The 21,763-nt window shown below is 44.8% G+C and overlaps 1 protein-coding gene across 1 annotated transcript in view; it reads left to right on the forward strand.

Annotated features, from left to right (window-relative positions):
• Positions 1-6,510, forward strand: part of Rasa2 (RAS p21 protein activator 2) — a 97,156-nt gene extending 90,646 nt beyond the window's left edge. The window contains exons 22-24 of the mRNA XM_050157316.1: positions 282-385; positions 896-1,082; positions 2,902-6,510. Coding sequence (XP_050013273.1) covers positions 282-385; positions 896-1,082; positions 2,902-2,932 — 322 coding nt within the window. The 3' untranslated portion in view covers positions 2,933-6,510. The remainder of the gene's footprint in view (positions 1-281; positions 386-895; positions 1,083-2,901) is intronic.
• Positions 6,511-21,763: the final 15,253 nt, after the last annotated feature.

The following is a 21,763-nucleotide window of genomic DNA, read 5'->3' on the forward strand; positions in this document are numbered from 1 at the left end:
TCCAGGGAATCTGATGCTCTTTTCCAAGCTCTGTGCCCGCAGATGTACACAGACACGCACATACACTTTAGAAAATACTTTAAAAATGATTTTGCTTCAGAATCGTCTTCAAGGCTTGAATCCGTAACAACCAAACCCTGTGATCCTGTTTAATTATCTCAGAAACTAATTTCTGAGGTCCTTTTCTAAAATTCTAAATCTAGTTTTAGTCTCAGTTTATCAAAAATCTTTTTCATGTTAACAAAGAAAAATTTTCCAATGTCTTTTCCTTTTTATCATAGAGGTATCCCTGCAGACATCCAGATAGATATTGATGAAGACAGAGAAGCAGAAAGAATTTATTCCCTTTTCACTCTCAGTTTACTTAAGCTGCAAAAGATGGAAGGTAAGCTCTTGCTCTACTTTGATAAAACCATGATCTTTCATTACTAATCTCTGAGTTATTTCTTTGATTTTTTTTTTAAAGTTGAAGATACTTATAGATTTTCTAAATTACTGGCAATGAAGTTCACAAACTGTCAAAGGGGGCATTTATCTTAGTATTCATAAAGTAAAATTACTATTCTTTTTGTCTTTGTTTTTGTTTTTTTGTTTTTTGTTTTTCAGTATCAGGTTTCTCTGTAGCTTTGGAGCCTGTCCTGGATCTAGCTCTTGTTGACCAGGCTGGCCTTGAACTCACAGAGATCCACCTGCCTCCCCAAGTGCTAGGATTAAAGGCGTGCACCACCACGCCCAGCAAAATTACTATACGTAAGCATGATAGTTCTATTTTGTTACATTGTTACAGTATAGTCAAAAAAAATCTCTCCCTTAAAAATCAAAATATGTTTTTAATTATACTACAGATTACATTGGTGGAATTTAGTTTTCTGATCCTGTTTCTCTGCCCTTACAGAGGCTTGCGGGACTATTGCAGTCTATCAAGGGCCACAGAAAGAGCCTGATTATTCCAACTTCACAATTGAGGATTCTGTTACAACCTTTAAGACAATTCAACAAATAAAAAGCATCATAGAGAAGCTAGATGAGCCTCATGAGAAATACAGAAAGAAAAGATCAAGTAGTGCAAAATACGGAAGCAAGTAAGTATCCTCAGGCCTCTGCTCGCCGAGTCCGAGCCCAGCCTTTCTCCTGTGCAGGCTTCCCTGCCACTCACTCCCTTTGTTCAGCTCAGCTGTCGTTGCACGATGTTGGTGCTGCCCTTCATCGCTGCTTTCAGTGTCGTCGTCAGTTGTGATTCTCTGTTTGAATGATTAGTAGTTTTTTCTTTTTTGTGTTTGTTGTCTCTATTTCTCACATCCCCTTACATTTACAATGAGTACCAAACAAGCAAGCTCTAACAGTGCGTGAAAGCATTTGAGAGTTGATTCCAAGTGCTTCATCTCAGACCTAGAAGATGAGATGGGTAAGGACAGCAACAGCTGACATGTACTGGGGGCTTGTTCCTCTCAGGACGTCACAGCACTGGACACCCTGTCAATTAGATTACTCCCAGAAGCCAGTAACAAACTCCTGAGGGAAGTGTGTAGTCTCACCAGTGAATACCAAGCTTATACAGACATTTAATGCCAGAACTGAGCCATGTCATTGGGAACTGTATAGCACTAAGGTACTCTAAATCTTGAAGATTTTTTTCTTCCAGTATCAGATGAGCCACAGTAGTTCAGAGCCCCACTTTGTTTTCTGAGATAATGTCCACAAGCAGAAAAAGAAAAAACTATTTCTTCCCTACTGAAAGAAAAGCTGTCTAGAGTAACCTCCAGCCCTCCCTGATACAAAGAACTCCAGTGCTACAGGGTTCTGCTAGGAGCGCGGTGGGTAGGACCAGCACACAACAGTATTTTCCAGAGTGTATGTTCCTCCGTCCTTGCGCTCATACCAGTATATCATGGTTTCCTTCCCACTTTATACATAGAAAACTTAAGTGCAAGAAAAATGAATGTCTTGCCCAAGATCCCACACCGTTAGTGGGAGACTTTGAACCCCTGTTGCACTCTTTTAAATAGTCTTTGAAAATTATGAGGTAGTGTTTTTGTATTTCTGAATAAGAAGAATCAGTTTTATTTGTATAAGTACATTCTTCCTGAACAGAAAGCTTTGTACATTAATTACAAAGGTTGTATTGTGAACATCCTAATTCTGTATTTTATTCATTAGTATCATTGAATCTCTTCCAACAAGAGTTTTCTAATTTTCCTGCACCCATTTGAAGTTCCTAGCCAAGGCTTGACCATCCTTAAATAGTACCTCCCTACCAGGCATGGTGGCCACACCTTTAATCCCATCCCAGCAGAGGCTGGCAGAACTCTTGGAGTCAAGGCCAACCTGGTCTACAAAACAAGTTCCAGAATATCCAGGCTGTTGCACAGAGAAGCCCTGTCTTGGGGGGGGGGGGGGGTGCGTCATCGTGTGTGCATGCCATACCTTGCCCAGTTCAACCGCTGGTGGTACTCTTGCTTACTGTCCAACCTTCTGACCCTTGCAGTGTTACTTCACACATCTGTTTGTTTGTTTTTTTTTTTTTTCTTTAATTGGCGAGGGAAGGGACTTGAGAAAATAGCTTGGTGTTAGTGTGGTTGACTAGCATTCAGCACTGGGGGGCGGTGAGGGGGGCTGCAATGAACAAGCAAACCCTCTTATACCAACTATTTTGTTTATTTTCCTTTCCTATTCCATCATGTGAGCTCTGTGAGTCATGTGTCTGTCTTGTTCAGTATTGTACCTTTAGCTTCTAGAGTAGTACCTAAATGTAGTAAGTGATCTGTAATACTTGTTGAATTAATAAAGCAAGACTCAGTAGATGAAAGATCAAGGAAAATTCTAAGTGTTGGATGGGTTCTGTATATGTCACATTTTAATTTGTATATTTTTAAAGAGCATTTTTCTTTTCCTGTTTCGTAGGGAAAATCCAATTGTTGGGAAAATATCATAGTTTGATCAACTGATGGAGAACTGGAAAATATTCCTTTTCATGAAGTTTTTAATTCACCCAATTTTGTTCATACTATGTAAGAGCAGACATTGGCTTTGATGACACCTGCTTTCACAATGTATTTAATATTTAATGGTTGAAATGAACTGTTTGGGAATTCTGATATCCATGATTTTATTACTAGAGAATTTGAAACCCAAGATTTCCTTCAAATCCATATCATTGCAGCTTCTTTTGATGGAAAGAATCTTTCTAAGGAAGGTTCCTAAGAAGCTTGTGATAAAGGGAGCACTTCATAGTAAGAAGCCATCTCTCCTTGTAGCTCTCTATTGTGTGGACTCATTTTCACTACCGTCAGTGCCTGCTCTGTACTGCCAACATTGTCTTTTACTAGAAAATCCCAGTTCATTGTCAGTTCTGAACTTTCATTGAGTTCATCTGGACCCTCCGTCTCTAAAAAGGAAAAAAAAGAACGGTTTTCCTTTGCTGTACTCGCCGTTGCAGGTTATGGAGACAGAGACGAAGACCTCAGAACGCCCTTGAGTGTTGGTGGATGTTCTGTCAGTCACAGGTGTAAGAGTGCTCAGGTAGATGTCAGGGAATATGTGCTCCTGTGTGCACCATGTTTACATTTGAAATGAGTGATGGCAGAGGAAATAAAATGAGACCACTAACATGTTTTTCATTGTTTTAAATATCAGGTACTCATTTTCTTAATTTGAGAATTCAGTTTAACATTACTCCTGAAGGCTTCTCTTCCCAACCAGAAGAGAATAGTGAAGGTGGTGAGAAATCACTTGACCTTGCCTGCTGTTCGTGTCCTAATAAGGGCGTGTAAAGATGCCCTCCATATAGTGTTAGGTCCTGCTCTAACTCGAGAACTGGTCACTTGGCGCACTTTAATAATCTGGCACGTTCCAGATTGTAGTTTAGATACTCCATGGTATCTATCTTTTATGATCAGTTAAATGATCAGTGTTTAAGCCTAGAACAATGCTTTTCTGAAAATGTTTATATTTTATTGCTGTTTCCTTATTGCCTGCTAACCAAATGGAATTAGGTTCAGCAGCTGTTGAAATCCTGTTTTTCCTTACTCTACTTGGGTCCTGAAAATAGTAACAATAAATAAGCAGTTGAAGTAAGTGCCACCCTGGAGAGGAGTGATGCGCTTGGCTTCATCAGTATTAAAACCATGGTACTTACTTGTCTTTTTTAATTCAGAACATTTTCTAAGTGTGGTACTTTGAACCTTGGGGTATTTACATATGTTCCTGTTGAAATGTGACTTGTTGGTGTAAGTCTAACTAGCTGTGATTTTCTATTTCGTTGAGCTTAAGCTGTAATTCAGAATATATTTGCCAATTATGTTGTTGCTTGGTAATTGTTTTTACATTGTTATTAGGTAATTATTTTTAAAGATTTTTAACACAGAGTTGTCCCATAAAAAAATCATGATTGAAAAATGTATTTTTCTAAATGACTTTTGTTGTTGGTTGTTTTTACTCTTTGCTCTTTTGTGAGGGGCCTGCCATCCAGCTCCCAAATTAATCACATGGAGATTTATTATCACTTACAAATGCCCAGCCTTAGCTTGGCTTATTTCTCTTCAGCTTTCTTTAACTTAAATTATCCCCTCAATCTTTTGCCTCTAGGCTTTTTCCTTATTAGTTTTGTAATCTTACTTTCACTCTTACTCCGTGGCTGACTGGGTGGCTAGCCCTTCTTTTCTCTCTCCTGATCTCTCTTGCTTCCCAAATTCCTCTTTTCTCCTTCTGTTTATTCTCTCTGCCTACAAGCCCCACCTATCCTTTGTCCTGCCTTGCTATTGGCCATTTAGCTCTTTGTTAGGCCAATCAGGTGTTTTAAAGAGGCAAAGTAACAGAGCCTCACAGAGTCAAACAAATGAAACATAGAAGAATGTGACATATCTTTGATTATTAAATGTTTCACAGAGTAAACAAAGGTAACACATCTTAAAGTAATATTCTGTAACAGACTTTTAAGAGTTAGCACAGGCGGGCCTGAACTGTGCCCGAGTCCTTTAAATCCGACAGACTAGGAGATCCCATTAACTGTACTGTGTTGTAGATGTTTTTAAAAAGTCATTTTAATACATTTCTCATGAGCTTCGTATTAAAATTCCTACTTCTCCGAAATGTCTACCTAAAAAGGACATGAGGTCCAGATAAGAGAGATCTTTCATGGTTTTCAGTTTTCTGTTGGTTATTTTGTTTGGGTTTTTTCTCCTCCCAAGAGGAACTATTTCCTAACAATTTCTTGTTGTTTTGAGACAAGGTCTCACTACATATCCCTGGCTGGCCTAGAACTCAGAGATCCACCTGTCTCTGCCTCCACTTCCTAAGTCCTGGAATTAAAGGCATGTTCACCACATCCAACACCCCCAACATTTCTAATATCAAACTCCAATCATAAATATGTTTAAAGATCATAGGATTAAAAGGGCCAAAGCTGTGTACATGTATAACTCTTGAGAGCTCAGTCTCCTAGTTCTATTATTGACATACATGACACTTTAAACAGCCAAATTGACTAGAATTAATTAGATAGCTTGGTACAATGTAAAAAAAGAAATATATAACTAATTTTCCTTAGATTAAGTCTTTTCCAGTCAGAAGTGATGTCACGGGACCTTTTGGACAATCAAGGCTCTTCTAAGAACCTTCTCCTTTGCTGTGCTCTTGAGTACTTTTGAGTCTTAACTCCATGATCTCCTTTCTCTGCCTTTTACAAAGAGCATTTGGGGAAAAAAAAATATATATATATATGGCAGCTCACCTCTCCCTAAAACCTGGAAACCCCAGAAAGGACAGAAGAAGATGGTAGGGGGACTCTTATCCTCTTACCATAGATGCTCGCTAGCTGTGAGCTTCATGGAGCTGTGTCCATCCACTCAGAGTGGGTAATATATTGTATGTTTTGTTTTGCTTTGTTTTAAATCGTCATCTGATAAGACAATGGACAGTAGCAAAGGTTTTAATCAAATCAAACTATTTTGTTTACCAAAGAAACATGTTTTTAATTTCACGGGTAATAGTGAAGAGTCAAAACTGGGCTCTTATTTTACCAACAGGAAACATCACATGACTGATGACTGTGGCTTTTGTTTGTGTTTCCAAGGCCTGGTTTCATTCTTCTGCTGGAAAAGCTCATTTAAGCCATGTTTTAAAAAAACAGATTTAAGTGAACGCACCTTCTAATTTGCTTCAAGTGCTGTTGACTGGCTGGTAAAGACAGACTCGGCAGTGCTCACTAGTGTCCTTGCATACATGACAGATACAAAACTCATTCTAGAGTTGACTCACTGATCCTGGTTGATGCTATCCGCTTCCATTTCTGACCTGGAGATTAATAAGTTGGTAGTAAATATTGGTTTTTACAGTGTCTAGTTTGAAAATGTAAGTTATCAAAAAGTAAATAGTGAATTTGAGTAACCATGTTGTATTATTGAGAATGTATTTTTATTTAAATTTTATTTTCTTATAAAGAGTATTATAAAAATTAAAACCTTTTGTAACTGTTGTTTGGAAATAACTCAAATAAAGTACAAGAAGCCTGTCTGTTCTTTGTGAGGTCTTACTTACACTTGAATTTTGTGCTCCCCTTGCCTGTCTGTGGGTGATGTGCTACAGAAAGACCCCAGCAGCAGCGGCTGGGAAGCCCCTGTGCTTTGCCTACACTTGACCAGGCCTCATTCTTTTTTTGTTTTGTTTTGTTTTGTTTTATTTTTCGAGACAGGGTTTCTCTGTGGTTTTGGAGCCTGTCCTGGAACTAGCTCTTGTAGACCAGGCTGGTCTCGAACCTACAGAGATCCGCCTGCCTCTGCCTCCCAAGTGCTGGGATTAAAGGCGTGCACCACCACCGCCCGGCTTCAGGCCTCATTCTTAATTGTTAGTATCTGTTCAGCAGACTTCTCTCTGTGACCTGTAGTGTTCATCAGTGCAGCTCCCTCACTCCTGAAGGGAGGCGTGGGGAGAATACTCCATTCGTGTCTGGGCAAGCAGCTCACAACTGAGCCTGCTGGAGTTTCTAAAGAAGGTCTGTTTGTAAAATTTCTGTAGGAGAAATAAAAATATAAAATAAAAAAGAAGGCCTGTTTGCTCTTAAAAAGAGAAAACAACAGTAAGGTCTTTGGCGATTCAGATCCTACACTGACCCCTGTGAGTACCTATAGCTTCCCATCTGTATATCCCCGGCACCTCATCCATCTGGTGTTAGCATTTGGCCATGTTGTGCTGCACTGGCAAGTTACCTCAAGAATACATATCAGAAGCACCTAAGACTAGGCTAGAGATGACTTACCCAGGAGAAGCACATCTTAAGATCTTTTCCTGTGCACCCCTTAGCACCCCTAAATACAACCTCTGTGACTCTGTAGGAGTTTAAGGTTAGCGAAGAATCGGGGGAGGGGTTTGAGTCACCCATGTTAGCCATGTGTGGACAAAAATTTGTAATAAATACCAGGTTTTTTGTTGTTAAATTTTGGTTTTTCTCGAGACGGTTTCTCTGTGTAACAGCTCTGGCTGTCCTAGAACTAGCTCTGTAGACTAGGCTGGCCTCAAACTCAGAGATCTGCCTGCCTCTGCCTCCCTAGTATTGGGATTACAGGTGTGCTGCTGGCCCCAGTATTCTTTCTAATAGTTTATTCTCAGGGGGAATTGGTTGGTTGGTTTTAGTTTTCTTAATTCTTAATGTAGCCATGGTTGACCTGCTCTCCCAGTGCTGGTTTTAAAAGCATACTCTACCAGAACACTTCTGCATTGCTGCTGGGAATGCAAGCTGGTACAGCCCCTTTGGATGTCAGTGTGGCAATTTCTCAGAAAATTAGGAAACAACTTTCCTCAAGACCCAGTAATAACCACTTTGGGGTATATATCCAAAGGATGCTCAATTGTGTCACAAGGACATGTGTTCATAGCAGCTTTGTTTGTCATAGCCAGAACCTGGAAACAACCTAAATGCCCCTCAACCAAAGAATGAATAAGGAAAATGTGGTACATTTACACAATGGAGTACTACACAGCAGAAAAAAAAATAACGACAGCTTGAATTTTGCAGGACTATGGGTGGAGCTAGAAAGCATAATTTTGAGTGAGGTAACCCAGACACAGAAAGACAGTTATCACATGTACTCACTCATAGGTGGTTTTTAAACAAAGCAAAGAAAACCAGCCTACAAACCACAATCACAGATATCTTAGACAACAATGTGGACACTAAGGCTTACATTAATCTACATGGGAAGTAAAAAAAGACAAGATCTGAGTAAACTGGGAGCATGGGGACCTTGGGGAAGGGTTGGAAGGGGGAGGGGAGAGTAGGGAGGGGAGCAGAGAAAAATGTAGAGCTCAATAAATATCGATTAAAAAAATATACACCACCCTGACTAACCCTTCTTCCTGATTAGACACACTGTTCTTTAAAGGAGAGGAGCCATACTTTGAATTTCTCTTTCCAACGTACATGACTCCAGAATGTAAAAGGCCTAAAGCCGAGTAGAGCTTTCTACTCCACATAAGTGCCAAGTGCCACCCTTCTCTGTGAGCTCCTCACACGGTGACTCTTCTGGATGATTGGATATTCTTAAATAAGCTGACTAGTATCCTTTGATCTTAATTTTTCATATGCATCTTCACTTGAAGTCTGGTCTTTTTTTTAAATATTTATTTATTATGTATACAATATTCTGTGTGTGTGTATGTCTGCACACAGACCTCATTACAGATGGTTGTGAGCCACCATGTGGTTGCCAAAAATTGAACTCAGGACCTTTCGAAGAGCAGGCAATGCTCTTAACCACTAAGCCATCTCCCCAGCCCCCTGAAGTCCGGTCTTTGGTGGCTTTTAGGTCCAGGGTTTCGGCACCAAACTAGTAAGGGTGCAGTGCAGCCACTGAGCCTGACCACTGTCGGTAGAAAGAAAGGTTTATTGAGAACTGCCAAGGCCATGTAGGAGATGGGGGAAGAGCAGAAAGAAGAGCAAAAAGGAAAGATTTTTTATATGACAGTTAACAGGGTGGGTGTCTGAACTGGTACAGACTGTTCATATTCAGGAAGCCAGATGCCCTTGGAGGTAGTTGACCTTTGGGGGCAAGATTAAAGAGATTTCTGATGAACAGAAACCCACTTTTAGGTCTGTGTTTACCCAATTACAATCCTTGTTTACCCAGCCAAAGTCCTGTTTAGGATATCGTCACCTGCACTGCCATGCGGTCGGGGACAACTTTGGACCTAATGTTGACTAAAAAGCTCATGCATTAGTATGTCATTGCATCATGGGACTTAATTGGGGACAGTGGCACTGGATTGTGAGGCCTGTATGTACTGACATCTGAGAAGGTGGAACTTATTTAAACCTCTATTAAGTGTGTTTTGTTGGGGCCTGGACAGAGCTCAACAGTTAAGAGCATTGGCTACTCTTCAGAGGTCTGAGTTCAAGTCCCAGCAGCTACATGGTGGCTCACAGCCATCTCTAGTGGGATCTGATGCCCTCTTCTGGCATAAAGGTGTATATGAAGATAGAGCACACATATAAATGAAATAAATGGTTTTTTTTAAAGTATGTTTTGTGCCTTCTATATAAGAATGTCATTATTTGAACCTTTTTGCTTCTTTTTGATTTGTTTTTTGAGGTGGAGTTCAGTCTTAGATATGTAAGATTTACTCAACAAGGAAAAGCTCTTTGGAGCAGAAACAACATTGCCTTCCAACTCCAGTACACTTCTCTATCCCGAACCACACTGCCTTCAAAGTTAGGGAGCCCTAGTCTTAGGTGGATTCTCAAATGCATCATGGGGTCCATAGCTGAAAAGAGGCAGAGCAGAACCTGCCAGTGGAGATGGAACTGAGGGAAGAAAGAGGTGTGAGTGGAAGTGGCTTAGTCAGCATCGTAATTTTATAGAGATGAAAAGAGCCAAGAAACCGATGTGAAAACACTCAAAAACAAAATTGCAGATAGCCAGGCTTTGTGGCACATGCCTGTAATCCCAACACTTAGGTTCAGGGTCGTCTTCAATTACTTAGTTCAAGGCCAACTAGAGCTACATTTAATCGCGTGTATGTGTGTGCACATATAAACATACACATATATTTAAAAGGTCAGATACCATGACCGAATTGGTCTCATTCGAGAAATTAAAGATGGTTCATTATACAAATTAGCCAGTGTAATATAACACAGGTGGAATAGTCGGTGCAGAAGAACCTTTAACAGAATTACACATGTTGATGATAAAGGTTTCAAACCGAGCGAAGAAGAAATGTAGCAGGCAGTACACGACAGACCCATAGCTACCCGCATACTAAATGGGGAAAAACTGAGTGAGATAAGCATGTCCATTCTCGTTACTCTTGCTTCAAAACGATGCTTGACCAGAGCAATAAGAAAGGTAATATAAGAAAAAGGTAATTTTAATATTCATGGATCAGATTCACTATTGTAGAAATGGACATCTTACTGATGTCTTATTGCATAGTACAATCCCTATTAAAATTCCAGTGAGACTCTTCCCAGGAATGGGGGGCAGGGCCCCAAATGTAAACAAATAGCCAGAGCAATGTGAAGCAAAGAGAAGCAATGCTGCAGAGATGATGCTCCGTTTCACGTTCCGCAGTTGCGCCATAGCAACCAAACTGTCATGAAGCCTGGCACGAAACAAATGTAGACCAATGGGATAAAGGCTCAAAAATAAATTCATGAAATTATAACTGTTGACAAAGATGCCAAAAACCTTAAAAGACAAGTCTGGTTCGGGGGAAACTGAAAAGCCCACAGCAGAAGCCTGAGTGTAAGGCTTCACAGAACCACAAGGCACTTGGTGCTGTGGTCCTCAGTAGGAGATGCTATCAGCTGCACTGTCCACCCCCCAAATGGGAGACCCAAAGAGGCCCGGAGCAGGAATGAGGAAACTCAGTACAGGAGTGGAATTCAGCTGTGGGCTAGCTCTTGCAAGGGGTCTAACCTACAGCCCAGCTCAAAGCCACCACCTGACGCTAGACAACCCAGGGATGTTGTGAGGTGTGAGTGGGCACAGTAGGAAATATGGAGGACAGTCACACCAGGCATCAGTAACCTAGGACATGAGCCACAGCCTGACATTGGTGGTGACAGATGCTTTGGGTGGCAGCTCTGGGCTTACGTTGCCGAGGTGAGCCCTGTATGTGCCCTGAGCGTGGCACAGTGCTTCCAGAACTATGCCATAATGGGGCTGATCCCCCCTGGCCTTGGGCTGCCAGCTGGGAAGCTGTCCTCATAGGCCTTTCCGTACACTCTGCTCAGCTCCGTTCTTAATGGTGCATGCTGGACATGTGTGCTTGTCCCCAGGCCCTCGGCCAGAATGAGCCTTTCCCGAGCTCTGAGGACCCAGCAGCCTGTGGACACCGTCCCAGGCCACACCACCTTTCTCTAACTCAGTCTTACGCACCATGCTTAAACACCCCCAAAGCTTAACCAGTACAGCCAGCCACAGAATCTGCATAAACCGCTCCTGAATCTGGGACTCTCCTAAGAAATGTCAGACCAGACAGATGATACCCTGAGTGTGGTCCTGTGACCAACACCTAGGAACTAGCCAATGGGGCCTGCTTGTTTGTTTGTTTATTATTTATCTATTGAGACAGGGTCTCACGAAATAGGCGTGGCTAACCTGGATCTTGGCTAACCTGGAACTCGTCGTGTGGACTAGGCTAGTCTCAAATTCACAGATAGCATCCTGCTTCTGCCCCTGCCTCCACACCTGGCCTAGAGTAACCTTATTAAACTGCAAACAAGTCCCTTCCCCAACCTTCGCAAGCCAGTTTCCCAGCTGTGACTTAAATTTTGGAGCTTTGGAAAGATAACTTAGGCTAGTTGTTCTCAAAGTGGGGCCCCAGCAGTACCTGGGCACTGAACTAGAGGAGGAGCCATTCTAGTCAACCCAGGCACCCTGGGTCAACAGAGGGCCGAGCAAGAACCTCTGTAATGTTCTATTCAGGGGTTCAGAGGCTCAAGTTGAAGAGCACCTGCATGCGGCCTGCTTAACTGGTCTGGAAAGGTGGCCGTGGGTAGCAGATCACGGGCAAGCGGCCTCTACTTGATTACCCAGTGAGGAGGGAACCCAGCCTTGTCCACGTCGTCCCACTGGGGGAAGGCAATTCCTGGAAGCACAGGTTCTTCTGACTCTGGAGGTATCAACACAGGGAGAGAAGGCTGAAGCTGCGTCCATGTGGCGAGGACCCATCCAAGATAAGAAATTAAAGTTCCCCAAATATTATTGTTGAGCATACTCAGGGCAGCTCTAGTGTGGGGCCCTTTACACAAATATTGTGAATCACAGTAAGCATGTTTATCCTCTTTCACCTTCAGCAAATAAGGAAACAGCTGTGGGGACTGCTCATATTTATTTATTTTTGAAGGAGCTTTGTAATGGTGGAAATATTCCGTACACGATTATAGAACCCTGGGGCTGAAGCCCTGCCCCAGAGGAAGCATGAGGCGCTAACTGGTAACTAATGTAGACGTTCCCTTCTAATTAAGACCTCAACGCATAAATCCTTACATTTGTAGGTGTCAAGACTACAGCCATCTTGCATCTCAATAAAATGCAAGGTCAGCTAGTGGGAAAGGCAATTTTGACAGAGGGCATTTGGCCCCACAGCCTCAGATGGCAGTGTATTTTCTGTGCCTCACTTTCCCCATTCTTTCTTTGCTACAAGGAGGAACTGAGAGAAGCAGGTTGGCTGTGGACTCAGTCTTCCAGTCTTTTCTCGAGAAGTCCCTCTGGGTGGATTCTCACCTGCGGAGCCAGGCGATGGCTGCCAGAAACTTCTCACCTACAATTTCTGCTGACTTGCATGATATGCATTTAATGCGAGTGAGAAGGGCTCCTTGGGCTGTGGAAACAGAAAGTGGAACAGTTCAGGGAAGAGCATGGTGAGGCCTGGGTCAGTGCTTACCCAGCATGTGCAAAGCCCTGGGTTCAAATCCCCATCTCTGCAGAAAAAGAAAGGCAGGGGCATAATCAGCAAGAAAATTGACCCCAAAGCCGGCCAGGCTAGCGCTCCACCACTGAGCCTTATTCCCAGCCATAGATTCTTTTTCAAATGAAATATCTGGCCAGACACAAGCCCTCAAGCCCTCAACCTCAGCACTCAGGAGGCAGAGGCAGGTGGATCTCTGTGAGTTTGAGGCCAGCCTGGTCTACAGAGAGAGTTCCAGGACAGCCAGGATAAAGGTTACACAGAGAAACCGTGTCTCGAAAAATAGATGATAGATAGATAGATAGATAGATAGATAGATAGATAGATAGATAGATAGATAAAAAAAAAAGAAATGATAATACCAAGGCTTTGGTGTTACTCCTGGGGAGGGGGTGAAACAGCCCAAATCCAGTACTGGGGTACCACTCAGAAACAGAAAAAAAAATGGACAGAGGTCTAGGCAACAGCAGAAGTGCCCCCACAAAAGCCTGTTGTGTGCAAGTAGCTGGGCAGAACACAGTCCTGGTGAGTGGGTTCTGCGGTGTATTCTAAAATGCAAACGGAGAGCAGAGCCGCAGCCAGGGAGGAGCAGGGGAGGGGAGGAGGAGTGGTGGGGAGGAGCAGTGGCCAGGGAGGAGCAGTGGCCAGGGAGGAACAGTGGAGGGGGAGGAGCATGGGGGGGGGAGATGTGGTGGGGAGGAGAGTGGGAGGGGGAGAACAGTGGCCGGGGAGGGGCAGTAGGGAACCTGGACAGAGGGCTTTTTAAAGGAGCACAAGAAACCTCTGGGGTGGTGGACATGCTCACGGGTTTATTGTACTGTTTGGATAAGGTTCCTTCCAGACATGCTACCCCCAAATACAGTGTGTTGGCCGATGAAGTATTTCAGGTTGAAGGGATTTGATCAAATGGCAGAAACAAGAAGGTCATCCTGGCGGAGTGCCTCCTCCCTTGAAGCAGGCGATGAGCCCTCAAGTGGGAGGCCCCTGCCCTAGACCTCAGGACAGGCAGGCGGATCTCTGTAAGTTCGAGCTGGCCTGGTCTACAAAGAGAGTTCCAGGACAGCCAGGGCTGTTACAGAGAAACCCTGCCTTGGAAAAACAAAACAAAATAAACAAGCAAAAAAGCTTCTCTGCCAGAGGCCTAGAGTTCAGAACCTAGCACCCATGTGGGGTACACTTACAGCCACTTGTGACCTCAGCTCAGTATATCTGATGACCCCTTCTGGCCTTTGTGCACACGCGCATGCACACACACACAAGGCCAGACTGCACATGCCCACTTGTACATCAGTCGGCCAGTGTGCACTCTTCATGTGTGCACGTGTGCATTTAACTCATTCTTTGCATCCTCTTTGCCTTATAGAGTCTTGCATGCTGTTTTCACAGTTTGTATTAAGTACGTGTGTGTTTCTGTCCTGTTAAACCTTTTGTCTTAGGGTCTTGGGCCATAAAATCCAGGACAGATGAAAGTATCTCTTTTCTATTCTTTTTGGGATCTTTGTTATTGTTTCGTTGTTGTTGTTTTGGTTTGGTTTGAGACAAGGCTTTGCTGTGTCACGCAGGTTAGCCTCCAACTCATTGTATAGCCCCAGGTTGGCCTCAAACTCACAGTAATCCTCCTGCCTCAGCCTCCCCAGGCCTAAGATTACAAAAGTTCACCACTATCCCCGAGAAGGAAGATGTTTTTCTTCCCTTTTGGCCTCGCTAATGGTTCATATGTCAGTATCTGTCAGATTATACACTGAAGTTTGCTTCGTTTACTGTATGTCAGTAACACGGGTGTGGAATGTCTGTGTGTGCGCACATTCGTGTGTGTGGCATGATTGGGAATGAATCGTGGACCCATAAGAAGGTTTGTGTTGCGCTATTACAGGACAGGGAAAGGGGGAGGGAGGGAGGGAGTGTGTGTTCTCGGTGAAGCATGCCCTTGCCTCTGAGGCTTGAGGGATGGAGAATGACGGCTTCAGTGTTATTGAGTAATTATTGAACCTGTCTGCCAGGCCGAGCATTTTACAACCGGTGTCTTATTTAACTCCTACATGACTTCTGAGCAGAATTATTGGACCCATTTTACAGAGGGTAAAATAATATCAGGAAAATACAGCATGGCAGGTGACCAGAATTTATAACAGGGTGTGAGAGCTGTCCCCTGAGATGTCAAACCGGGACCATTTCTAGCCAGTGGGTTTACAAGTGAATTTGGTTTATGCTTGTTTAGTTCTGAAATTTTCTGTAGCGATGCATCTGTGACAATCAAATGATTATCGCCACCCTGCGACGATATTTCAAAACTTCAGCTCTCACAGTGGTAGATGTGAGACCCGGCAGGACTCAAGGATGACAAAGGGGCTGAGAGAGGCAGAGGAATTTCTCGAATGGACGCTGCTTCAGCTCCGCGGGCAGCCACAGGCCTCCCAGCCTCTCGATTTCTGAGGGCGCCTTCCGTTCTCTGCGGCGCGTGTTTGCGCTGGACCGACCGAGCTCCTATTTAGTTTTTCCTCTTCAAACTGTTTGAAGAATATTTTCCACAATCCCACTGGAAGATTCTCCACCTCCACATAGTTCTCTAACGGCCCACGTGATGCACAGCTGACATCTTGTAGTCCTTTGCTCTGCAGCTGGTGAGGGAGCTTTTTATAGAAAACAATGTAACTTGTCAAGGAGCCAGAAAAGCACCCGCTAGCTGAGAATCCTTCCCAAAAAAGTAGCAGAGAGCACGAGATGGAGCAGCGAGGTCCTGAAAATTTTCACTCCAAAAAAACCGTGACGGGATTGGGGGGAGGCGGGGATGGAGCAAGAAATTAACCCCCTCATCCTTGGAAGGAAGGCAAGGGGAGGGGCCCCGTCTGCACAGCAGCTTCTCCCATTGAAAACCACGGATGCTCGTGCTGTGTGTTCAAGTTTACTTCTGCCTTTTTGTTTGCTGTGAAGCAAATATTGTCCAGGACCCTGTGGGTTCGTTGTCTGACCACGTGGAAGGTGTGGCCATCTGTGTGCTGGTGAGGCCTGAGGCAGATTCAGTATTCCATGAGAGGGCTGGTCAACCCCAGTGCAAAGGCCACGCATGTTTTGTGTGCTCACTACTCTGATGGATATCTTAGGTTTTTAATTTTATTTTTCTTTTGTGTGCACGGGTGTTTAGCCTGCGTGGATCGCATGTCCGCAGTATCCTGTGGAGGCCAGAAGAGGGCGCCAGAGCCCCTGGGATAGATGGTTGTGAGCCCACACGTGGTGCCGCAAGTCCCATTTTACGGTTTTTATGGTAGAATACACACAACACCACATTTATCACTTCGACCACTTTGGAACGTGCAAGTCAGTAGTATTGAGCACACATTATTATTCACAGAGTCAAACAACTGTTTCCGGAATGTTCTCGTCTGGCAAAACTGAAACTCAGGCTGCCTGAGATGGTTGGGGTAAATCTGCCACACAGACCCGATGACCCGAGTCTGACGCCCAGAATCCACAGGGAATGTGGAAGAAGAAAACCAACTCCACAAAATTGTCCTCCGGCCTCCGCGTGGAAGCCTTATATGGTGATTTGAATAAAAATGGCCCCCATAAGCTCAGATATTTGAATGCTTGGTCCCTAGTTGGTGGGACTGTTTGGGGGAAAGATTAAGAGGTGTGGCCTTCTTGGAGGAGGTGGTCACAAGGGGGGGTGGGGGCTTTGAGGTCTCAAACACCTACACTGGGCCCAGTTTCCCGGCTCCCTGCCCTTTCTCTCGGTCTCCAGCCTTGCAGATAAGATATAAGCTCTCAGCTGCTGCTCCGGCACCACGCCTGCCTGCTGCCGCTATTCCCATCCCTTCTGAAACGGTGAGCAAGCCCCCAGTTAAATGCCTTTTTTTTATATAACTTGCTTTGGTCATGGTGTCTCTTCGCAGCAATATAAAAGTAATTACGACCCTATACTATGCTTTGAGTGGCACGCAGGCCATGGCATGCACACCTATGCTCCCATCTCTTTCACCAGCAGGTGTGTGCGCGCACACACACATCCTGCTCAGCCTCCTGAGTTACAGATGTGTACCATCATGCCCACCTCTGATGATTTTTTTTTTCTTTTTGAGACGGTATTTTGCAATGTAGCCTTGTCTGGCCTAGAACTCGTCATGCAGACAAGGCTGGCTTTGAACTTGTAGCAATTCTCCTGCTTCTGTTTCCCAAGTACTGGGTTACAGGAATGAGCCATTATGCTCTGAAACTGCCTCTATTTTTTAATTGCTGAAAATCAAAAGAAAAATAATATTTCATGGCATGTGAAATTCTGTGTTCGTGCTGGGGATGGGGGTGCTTGTCTTTAATCTGAACACTCGGGAGGCGGCAGAGACAGGTGAATGAATCTCTGTGAGTTCAAGGTCAGCCTGATCTACAGAGTGAGTTCCAGGATAGCCAGGGTGGTTACACAGAGAAAACCCTGGGGGAAAAAAACGGAATAAAGGAAGGAAAATGAAGAAAAGGGAAAAAAGGAAGAGAAAGAACATCTTCTGGGAACACACTGGAGTTCACTCATTCACAAATTGTCCACACCTCCTGCTTCTGCACTAAGTGCCAGCCTGCAGTGGTTTCAGCAGCTACCATAAAGCATTTACTACCCGACCATTTATAGAAAATAAATCACCAGTGCTACTGTAAGGCCGGATGAGAGCCTGTCAACACAGACAGATGCTTAAAAGGCAGCTACGGACCCACTAGCACCCCATTCCAGGCCTTCTGTGGCTGCTCAGTCGGGACCCCTGCCCCTCATCACCACTCCCCAGACCTGTATGCTTTAAGGATGCCAACCCCACAGCCCCAGCCTCTCTCCTCTCCAACCTCAGCTACCTCAGCTGCTGGATCTGAGATCTGCCCCACCTCACCCCCACCCCCCAGCCAGCCAGAAGGTTTACAGCTGACCAATGAAGCCACAGTGGGGAAGAGCTTCAGATGGACTCCAGGCCTTCCCAGCTGGCCTGAGCTTCCCCAGCTTCTGGGTGATGCTCAGACTCTGCCTCCCACCCCACTGCAAGAGTCCTGAATTAGCCATCTGGCTGTTTACCTGGGGCGGGACTCAGTCTGCTGGGCTTGTATGGCTAGCTAGCACCTGTTCTCAATGAGCTATCTCCCTGGCCCTCCAATCAAACTTCCAATAGAACTTTCTATGGATTTTGAACAACTGATTTGAAATTCATGTGAAGGGGTGGGGCTGTAGTGCAGTACCATTAAAAAAAATAAAAAGAATATGGATGTATAGGCAGAATTTTTCTTCAGGACTACTGAGTCCCCAATAAATGACACAGAGACTTATTATTAACTATAAATGCTCAGCCGATAGCTTAGGCTTGTTACTAGCTAGCTCTTATTACTTAAATTAGCCCATATTTCTTATCTACAGTCTACCACATAGCTCGGTGCATTTCTTTAACACAGTGTATTCATCTTCCTTCTCTCCACCTCTCCTGGAGACTCCCCCTCCTCCTTCCCAGAGTTCTCTCAGTCTGGCTCTCCCACTTGACCTCTTCCTGTCTAGCTATTGTCCAGTTAGCTCTTTATTCAACCAATGAGGACAACACATCTTCACAGTGTACGAAAGAGTTACACCACAGAATGGAAATGAAATGGGCCAAGAGTCGCCCTCGTCCATGAGGAGTAAACCATTCCATATCATCAGGACTGAATCACAGGATGGACGGGGCACCGTAAAGCAAGCACTCTGAGGAACTTGACTCTGTCCTCTCCGAGGTTTCTTTACCATACTTGTATTTATGCCTTTGTTTCGTTCATTTATTTTTGTTTGTCCAATAAAACAAACAAACAAATAAATAAGTAAATAAATAGTAAATAAGTAAATAAAAACCCAGAGCCTTTCGCATACAGAGCAAATGGTCTACCCCTGAACTACTTCCCCGGTGAGTACATTTTTATTGTTGCCGAAGGCTGAAGGCAAAATGATTACGTTTCTTTTCTCAAGCCACTCCGTCAGTTCATGTTAGCTGAGATCAGCGCTATGATTGTTGAGACTGCGGGGAAGTGGGAAAGGGCCCAGCAACCATGAGTGGCACAGAGTCACCCATCTGAAGGAGTGGAAGAGTGTCCTGTCGCCGCAGGGTGAGTCTTTGTGCAGCCTTCCTGCAAAGCGTGGAAAGAGTATACAGTGCTGTGGGTATTCGGTAAACAGGAGCGTGGCTTTGAGGGAAAAATGAGAGTTCAATTTTGAGACCTATCTAATTTAAGGTTCTTTATATATCCAACCACACTATGGTTACAAAAAAGCAGTAATGTTTCCTCTCCCACCAAACCTGAGCCACCCTTAGTAACGAACAGAAAGACTAACTCAGAATCAAGCTTTACCTGTGAGACAGATCAGGAGGGAGGGTGGGGCACTTTTCTAGAGGTTAGGTGACCTGAGAAACGTAATCAGGTGACACGGTTTGCATCCTGCACGACTGTTAGTCCACATACAATAGAACAATGATGCCAAGAGAGACAGCTTAAGACGAAAGAAAAAGTCCTTAACTTCAAAACCATCGTCTATTACTGCTGAAAAGTCAGTGCACCGTCTTCCCAACTCCCCAAGACCGGCTTCTCTCCCCTCCACCTTCTCCATACGCCCTGCCCTGGCTAAAGGTTTGGGGTGTTTTATGACAGTGGATGCAGTAAAGCAGGCAGAAGCCCAGGGAGGACGTCCAAACTTTCGGCTGCTCTCTCCTTTCAGCAGGGGGCAAGCCAAGGACCTCAGAGTAGTCTACCTCTCTCTCTCTCTCTCTCTCTCTCTCTCTCTCTCTCTCTCTCTCTCTCTCTCTCAGAAGTAACTCCCGAGGGGTAGGGCGTGGCTCGGGGACAGAGCCAGTACTTAGACACACAAAGCCCAGGGTTCCCTCTCCAGCACAGGCACCGGTAGGAGACAACAGCTGGGATGTGGGCTGGGGAGGACACTCTCCAATGATCCTAGCTCTTAGACAGGGCGTTTTCCAAAGTTTGGGGGCGGGGGCTTTCTGTTTTGCTCTGGTCTGTTCTTGTGAGAGGTTTTGTTAAGCCCTGAGAAGGTTAGCCAGTGAGAATGTGGGCTTGGAGTTAGGCAAATCTGGTAGGAAGCCAGTTCTACTCACTTTAATTTCAGTGACTCCCTCCTTCAAATAAATGTACTGTCATTTCTGACCTTCATAGTTTCCATTTTATATGTATGAATAACACGCTATTAAGCACTTTTTTTTTTCAAGACAGGGTTTCTCTGTGGCTTTGGAGCCTGTCCTGGAACTAGCTCTGTAGACCAGGCTGGTCTCGAACTCACAGAGATCCGCCTGCCTCTGCCTCCCGAGTGCTGGGATTAAAGGCGTGCACCACCACTGCCCGGCTTATTAAACACTTTTACATGAAAAATGTGGCTCCCTGGGCAGGCCCTGCTGGCTGTTTACTCCAGGCTCTTCACTCTCCTCCATCCTGCAGTACCCCAGCATTATTCGGGGAGCCTTGGTGCATACCCCATGGTGCCGTCACATCCCTTGGGAAGGGCACCTCCTGAGGTGCACATTGCATCTCTACTTTAGATACTTAAATCAGTAGGTGGGTGTTCCTAACTTTTGGGGGTAGCATTTCTTACAAAAGGCCTCTTCCTTTCTGACTGGCCATTGTCAGGAGCCCAAGAGACCCTGACCTACAGCAGCTGATCGTGCAAGCAAAGCAGTGGACGGAGCTGTATCCTGTCTCCGGCCATTTCCTTGTCCACTGTCCTTCTAAGGATGGAATGGGAGAACGTTTGAACAAAGTGCTTTCTTACTGATTTGGGACTAATTAACTTTAAACAGACTGTCAGGTGGGAGTTGACAATTCAGGTCAAACCCGAGCTCTTGGCAGCAGTGTTCTGGTAGTCATTCCCGCTCTGAGAAGGTGTCACAGCTCTGGGAGACTCTCGGAGGGTTTGGGGGTGTCAACTAAGAGAGGTCCCCTGCAGAGCAGGTCTGAGAAAGCAGGGCACCCACGGATCAGCAAGGTGGCAGGTCTCTTGTGGCTGGCAGGTCTCGAAGGCTAGAAGCAGATGCAGTGACAAATTCCTGTCTGCAGTTGCAGCATGTGTTGGAGGCGGAGGCAGGAGTGAGCCCCTCTGCTTCCCCCGCTTTGGCTGAGGCTTAGCGGCTGGCTCCCATGAGTTCCCAGCCCAGGGCAGAAGCCTTGGATGCAGGGAGCTTCTGAAGCGTCTGGGTCCCAATCTTCTTTTCTCTTCCTCCTCCATCGAATTCTCATCGCGTCTTCCATTCCTGCAGCCCCAGAACGTGTGGGTTATGGAGTACCAGCTGGACTATGAGGGGCCGGATGTGGATATACAAATAAGGTTGGAAATAAGACCAATCAGGAGAGAGCTGTCAAAAGTGACCTGATTGCTCTGATGATCTCCATGGTTCATCATCTGCTGGGTTTTTTTTGTTTTTTGTTTTTTGTTTTTTTTTAGCTTTATTGCTGCGCTCAAGGACCCAACTGTCAAGCAACGCGGCTGGAGAGATGGATCAACAGTTAAAAGTGCTTCTGCAGAGGCCAGGAGCTCAGCTCCCTGCACCCACATCAGCCAGTTCACAACAACCTATAACTCCAGATCCAGAGGGATCTGCCAGGGGGACCTGATGCCTTTAGTCCCTGTGGGCATCTGCACTCATATGTCAATACCAAATACATACATATACACATAATTGAAAATAAAATAAAACCTAAAAGAATGGGGGGGGGGGCTTTGGGCAGCTAGTGTTTTTGTTTTCTTTGCAGCTTCCTTGGCCGTGGGGTTTGAATTTCCTTTCCATTAGAGAATCCTGCATTGGAGGCTCCTCTTATCCCAATTAAAGGGGAAATAATGTTACCCTTGCCCATCCCCTCATTGAAGATG

Source organism: Alexandromys fortis, unplaced genomic scaffold (genome assembly GCF_014885135.2).
Source record: "Alexandromys fortis isolate MF-2015 unplaced genomic scaffold, M_Fortis_MF-2015_v1.1 scaffold_85, whole genome shotgun sequence".
Lineage (NCBI taxonomy): Eukaryota > Metazoa > Chordata > Mammalia > Rodentia > Cricetidae > Alexandromys > Alexandromys fortis.